The sequence below is a fragment of the Coffea arabica genome, chromosome 5c (genome assembly GCF_036785885.1).
Source record: "Coffea arabica cultivar ET-39 chromosome 5c, Coffea Arabica ET-39 HiFi, whole genome shotgun sequence".
Classification (NCBI taxonomy): Eukaryota; Viridiplantae; Streptophyta; class Magnoliopsida; order Gentianales; family Rubiaceae; genus Coffea; species Coffea arabica.
Genome location: NC_092319.1, coordinates 42,824,110 through 42,830,669, shown reverse-complemented (window position 1 = coordinate 42,830,669; position 6,560 = coordinate 42,824,110). Strand labels below are relative to the sequence as shown.

Below are 6,560 nucleotides of genomic sequence, written 5' to 3'. Positions count from 1 at the left end.
AAAATTGGTTCAAAATGGAGCTTTGCTTTGAATTACCTATGACCGTTAAATCTCTCTGATTATGCCAAATGTAATCACTTGCCAAAAATTGCTTACTCATAGTAACGCCAAATTTTGCATCGAAGACTCACACATATTTTATTTTCATCTCATAATTGATAATACAACGGTAATCTCATTCACGCCGATAATAAATACCCCACTTTTCTCATTTCTCACTGCCTAAATTCATCCTAAAATTTCTCACTTTTTCTCTCCAGTCTTCAGTCTTTAGCCATCTCTCTCTTGTTTTTGCTAGTGCAAAATACTCGTTTCCTTTGCCAACTTGATCATATTCCATCAATCACTACTAAAAGAAACTTAGATATTCCTCAAATTTCCAATATATTCAATATATCTATCCCTCTAAAAATTATGGAGTTTGATCAACGAATAGCCTTCACCATTTTCTTGGTGACTTTTCTAGGATTTTTTCTCTCGGCATCTCAATCTTACACCTTCTATGTTGGTGGCAGAGATGGTTGGGTCTTAAAACCCAAAGAAGATTACAATCAATGGGCTGGAAGAAACCGATTTCAGATCAATGACACCCTCAGTACTAAAACCCTTTTTTCTTGTTAATGATTAATCATTGGACGTCTACATATTTCTGCATTCAAAATCTTGGTTTTTCATCAAAAATTTTAGCCCTTTAATGATGTTTTCTTTTTTCTTGCAGTTTTTAGATACAAGAAAGGCTATGATGATGTTCTGGAAGTAGATAAAGATGATTACTACAACTGCAACAAGGAAAACCCCTTTTTAGCTCTCAAAGATGGGGAATCAGTGTTCAAGTTTAACAGGGCAGGTCCATTCTTTTTCATCAGTGGTCATGCAGATAATTGCCAGAAGGGTCAGAGGCTTATCATTGTTGTGTTGCATCCAAGAGGCAATCCTACCGATGCTCCATCACCAGTTGCGGCCAATCCTCCCTCTCCTTCTCCTTCTCCGTCTCCTGCTCCGATTTTCGCCCCAACTCCTTCACCAATTAAGCCTAACACTCCTCCTCCTGCAGCCGCGAGTCCTCCTGCGCCAGTGATCGTTCAGCCCTTTGCTCCTGCACCGTCTCCATCTGCTGCATCAATTACTTTTGGTGGCTTAATTGGTTCTTTGTTGGGAATAAGCTTCTTCTTGGTCATATTTGCTTTTGGTTACTGATTTTGAGTAGATCATCTGTATCTTGCATTGCAGAAAAGTAGGTTATTTGTAATTTATTAGGATTATTGTCCATTTAAAGTTGTTTTTAGGCTGTTTCTATTCCCATATGACATTAGTGTCATTGTGTTCTTCCATCTATATTTGTGAAAATGTAATAATATATTCCTCTATTTACTTTAACGTGTCAAAATGTGAATTTGCTATGTATGTAATGAAGTGATGAACATTTTTTTTTTATTGAGGATTGGGATGAAGATTTTGTTTCACATGTAGACAAAAGAAATTGATCAGTTGGTTGCAATTACCTCATGTAATTAATATGAGTCAATGAGAATTTTTGGTTTTTGATCGGTTCTGAGAATTAATGAAATGTCATAACGATGATCAAGTGATTGTAACAAAGGGAAAAAGGTGATATTGACTATTAATGAGCAGATTTTTTTTCTCTTTTAGGGGTAGCAGATTTTGGAATTGTGTGGAGAATCCAGATGCAATGGATGAAAATATATCTTCGAATTTATAAATACTTGAAAAAATTAGAAAATATTGAAGTTCACCAGGAATAAAAGCAAATCTAACTTTTCGGATAAATAAATAAATAAATAAAAGCTCAATGAACAAATAAAAGACATATGTGTACAAGATTGGAAAAAAAAAGTCTACTTTATAATATATATATATATATATATATATATATATATATATATATATATATATATATATTACTCCTGTTAAAATAATCTTTCATATCAAAAAGACAAACGATGTATCCTCCTGTTATGTTAGGCTATGAGTGAGCATGGATGAAGTTTCACACCTCATGTGCTGCTGCCATCAATTATTTTCTTCTTTAAGTAAGAAATAAGAGTTGTGTTTTAAAAGATATAACATCTTCTGCTTCTGCGTTTTCATTTCTAAGAAGGAAAAAATTCAAAGCATATAAGCAATATAAGGTCTTTTGATGGCCAAATTGAATCAGTCTTAAAGTTTGACAATTATTTCTTTTTGAGAACTGATACTCGCACTCCTTATTTAGCTTATTACACTCCAATTTACTCACTAGAAAGATAGATTTCAAAGAGTGTTAGAAATTAATTGAGGAGTAAAAATATCACTTCCCTTCTTTCCAAATCCTTCTTGAAACCAAATCAATTTTCTTAAACAGGTTTGAAGTCAACTTCACTCGTTCAGATTATGTATCAAGAAGTTTTATAGAACTTCAAAGAGTTTTATATTCTTTTTGGATAATTAAGGATGGAATCCACTACATACGCCTTTTATATGACGAGATTGAGCATAATCCAAATATGAAAGCAATTACAATTAGGGATGGCAACGGGGCGGGGTTGGGGCGGGGTCCCCTCCCCCATCCCCCGCCCCGTTGCCTATTAGTTCCCCCCGTCCCCCGCCCCGTCCCCCGCCTCCTGCTCCCCCGCCCCGCCCCGCCCCCGCCCCGTTTCCCCCGCGGGTGCCCCCGCGGGGTTAATACAATTTTATTATAATTAAATTTTAATAAATAATCAAGTACTAAAATATCAACGCATCACCAAATTATTATTCATTGTAATTTTGCAATTGAAACTCATAAAAACAATCAAACAGAAGTTATTTGAATACAATCCAATATGATGAAATAAATATAACTAAAATAGTCAAGTTTTCACTTTTAGTACAAATGCAATCACTAATTCATTATTGTGTTTGTGCTTTTTTTTGAGAAAAAAGTGTTATTCTATTAAGTGTAATTAGAAATTTAGTATAAATATATTAGTAAATTTAGTATAACTAATTAATAAATTCTATTAGTAAACATGTAGAATTATTCATATAATTGATAATATCAATTATATTACATAAACTAATATACATTATATAATATATCTAATTAATAATATCATTATCATAAGTTTATAACTAATTAACTTACATGTTATATATAATTATATATTTTTTTATATTTTTTTTTGTTTTGCGGGGGGCGGGGCGGGGGATGGGGCGGGGGTATACTCCCCCGCCCCCCGCCCCGTTTCTAAGCGGGGGGAAAAAATTCCCCCCCGCCCCCGCCCCACCCCCCGCCCCAACCCCCGCCCCGAGAGCCCCCCGCGGGCACCCGCCCCCATTGCCATCCCTAATTACAATCATGAGGTTGGTGTTATTAAACATGGATCTGCAACAAAGAGTGATGTTTACTAACGTAAAATGAGAGAAAACATATCAAACTCGTTCGTTATCTCCACCTTCAAGATTAGAAAAGTTTCAGAATTCTGATTAATCCATAATGCAGAAATCAAGAAGGAATTTAATTTGGAGATTTAATATGTAAATGGCGAAAATAATCATAAACAGAAAAGCATTGCAATTACTTTCCCTGGTATTTATGACAATTTCACCTCACAGTCCTCTTATTTTGAACGTTACACTTCCTTCCCCAATTTTTATTGTTTAGGTATCAAAACCTCATAAATAGCACAACTTTCAAATGGAAATCCCTAGACACTTTTTTCTGCGGAAAAGGGAAAGAAAGAAAGGGAACAACCACAATGTCTTTCGTTCAAGTGTTAGAATCAATACGACCACCAACACCACTCTACACCACTACTGTCATGTTTGCTACCACAAAAATAATCACAAACAAGCAACCCAAAAAAATGAGTAACAAATAAATAAAGTATTAACACGGATTTATTTATTTTTTGACTGGCAATTAACCTTTCTGCTGATCAAACAAAAAAAAATTACAAAAGGATGTAAAGTGGCCGGCTTATATTAAAGTACACCAAAGATCACTATAATAATGTACCACCAAAAAAAAAAAAAGAAAAACAAGGTGACCTGTTTCCATTTCCTTTCTCTTTAATTTTGTTAGGTCCTCTTATTTGGTATGTGAATTGAGTTTTAGGTAGGGGCGAGTGTGTTCATTTAGCATCAACAAGGGAGGTAAATGCAATATTCAATATAAGAGAATAGCTAAAAAAAACTATCACAAACCTCAGTGGAGATTTCTGAAATTATCCCTAATTAATAAGCTATCGAAAACACTACTACCTTGACCAATCATTCTTTCGTATCTTTAATCAAAATTTCATCTGGCCCAAAAAAAAAAGGGTAAAGTCTAATAAATAACAAATGCAGAAATAGATCTTCAAAAACATATCAAAAGATAGCTAGCTAGCTCTTAATTGTCATCATCATTTTTGTTCATGATCTTCAGGTGTCTCAATCTCTAAGGGGGTTTATGAATGTACTTCAGAGAGATGGAACATTGCTACCAGAAGGGTAAAAATAGAATTCGGAGTAATAGATCAATATAAAACCATGTATATGACTTGTCAATCTTCACATATTTTGTGGCATCCAACAACGTATTTTTCCCATTTAGGCAGATTAAAATAGACCTGTATAAACAAGATAGTAATACCCTTTTAGTATACTATATATACTAGTGGTTAAAATAGATTAACATCCACAACCACTAGAAATGAATTTTCTTTATCTAAATTGTTTCCAACATATAATTTTACTATTTCAAGGGGGAAAAAAAGAATTGAATTCAATCGATATCTGATATAAAGAATGAAGAATGAAGTGCTAAATAAATAAATCCGCTGGCGTGGCATATTCAATTTGCTCCTAACAAACAGGCTAGATGGCACGATTGGTTGTGCTTGAAAGCAGCATTTCCTCTACAAACAAACAAACCAAAAGTCTAGGCCATTTTTTGAGTCCATTATTGATATAAAAAGGCCCCAGAATGTTCCTTCCCTATCATCCTCCAATCTCTTCTTGCTTGCCTCCAAGTTTCTCTCCAAATTGTAGTCTACATTGCCAAATTCTTGGGAGAATAAACTCCCAACTCCTTCACCAAGGTTTCGTACACAATCATGAAGAAATCAATCTCCTGCTTGGTTCTTTTGTCCCTGGCCTGCATTGCCTCCTTTGCCAACACCTCTGATGGACAATCCGATGGCTGTAAAATATATGACATCACTCATCCCATAAAGAATAATATGCCTACTTTTGGAAGCTTGTTAGGTGCTAAAGATGTGATAAAAGAATTTCAAGGGAAAGCTACCATCACTGGTACCATCACCGTGGGCACTCATCTTGGCACCCATGTTGATGCCCCTTCACACATTTTCCCGGGTTTGTTAGGACAGCCTGGATTCACAGTTGATGCCCTCGACCTCAAAACCCTCATGGGTTCGGTCTTGGTTGTCGAGACGCCTAAAGACAAGAACATAACTAGTGAAGTTATGCAGTCTCTGCAAATTCCTCCAGGGACAAATAGAGTGATTTTTAAGACAGCAAACACTGATAATCGCCTTATGGATACAGGCTTCTTTGTACCTAATTATACTGGATTTACAGCAACAGGGGCAGATTGGTTGGTGAAAAATACTAATATTACATTTGTTGGGATTGATTACATGTCTGTTGCAGTTATTGATGAAATTGTTCCGGTTCATATAACGTTGTTGACCAGCCATAAGATTATCCCTGTTGAAAATTTGAAGCTTGATGGTATTGCTCCGGGGAACTACAATGTTCTTTGCCTTCCTTTAAAGGTAGTTGCTGAGGCCGCACCAGTCAGGTGCATTCTCTTGGATGCAGCATGTCACTGAACCCGTGATTAACAAGAGAATTTTTTTGAGTAATTGGCGGAATCGGACGCGCATGTTCGCAGGAAAAACATGTCAGGTGATGTTCATGATGTGATAAATCCACGTCAAGTTTGGCTGAAGGATTTTTTTTGTTCTTGAAACTTTCATGTACTTTTCCTTTGGGGGTCAAGAAGGGAAGTTGGTCAGGTCAATTTGTGTTTTGGACATCACAAAGATGAATCCAAGATAATTGTATATTCTGCCAATCACAAAATATAAGTTGTATTATTTGTGTAGGTGATAAGGTAGGAGGGATCATAAATAGGAGATTTGGATTCAAATTTTCACACTTAAAACAAAAAAAACAAAACAAAACAAAACAAAGTTCTATTCTTTTATTTGTTTGTTCCCCCTTCAAACCAAAAAGTCCATGCTGCATTAACTTTTTCTTTCTTTCATTTTTTTTCGGTTGAATAATCATGCGTGTTTTCTGCGTTGGGCAGTTTAAATAACTTAGACCTCGTTTGATAATAGTCAAATTCAACATTTGAAATTAATGAATTCATATTTTAACATGTTCATACGTGTTGATAACAAAAATAAAATATCTGAATTAATTAAATAACACTGAATTTTCTAGACAAAATTTGTTTCAAAAAATAAGTGATAAACTATTCACTTATCATTTAATGTGATATAAATTCAGATATGTCAGATTTAGTGCGTAACAATTGAGTAATTTAATGAATTTAAATTTCACTT

At 34.9% G+C, this 6,560-nt stretch overlaps 2 protein-coding genes across 2 annotated transcripts; both read left to right on the top strand.

The window, feature by feature from the left end:
• The first annotated feature begins 241 nt into the window (after window positions 1-241).
• On the top strand, window positions 242-1,365 carry LOC113689003 (early nodulin-like protein 3). Its single transcript, XM_027206832.2, has 2 exons — window positions 242-595; window positions 719-1,365. The coding sequence occupies exons 1-2, from the start codon at window positions 415-417 to the stop codon at window positions 1,195-1,197; spliced, it is 660 nt and encodes a 219-aa protein (XP_027062633.1). The 5' UTR covers window positions 242-414; the 3' UTR covers window positions 1,198-1,365.
• A 3,713-nt stretch (window positions 1,366-5,078) lies between these two features.
• LOC113689511 (cyclase-like protein 2) lies at window positions 5,079-5,819 on the top strand. The gene has a single exon (XM_027207280.1). The coding sequence runs from the start codon at window positions 5,079-5,081 to the stop codon at window positions 5,817-5,819; it is 741 nt and encodes a 246-aa protein (XP_027063081.1).
• Window positions 5,820-6,560: the final 741 nt, after the last annotated feature.

What these genes read in the sequence shown, in the direction of transcription:
- LOC113689003 (XM_027206832.2), top strand. Translation starts at nt 415, where the DNA reads ATGGAGTTTGATCAACGAATAGCCTTCACCATTTTCTTGGTGACTTTT. An exon ending in TCAGATCAATGACACCCTCA is followed by an intron (nt 596 to 718) that starts GTACTAAAACCC and finishes TTTTTCTTGCAG; the next exon opens with TTTTTAGATACAAGAAAGGC.
- LOC113689511 (XM_027207280.1), top strand. Translation starts at nt 5,079, where the DNA reads ATGAAGAAATCAATCTCCTGCTTGGTTCTTTTGTCCCTGGCCTGCATT.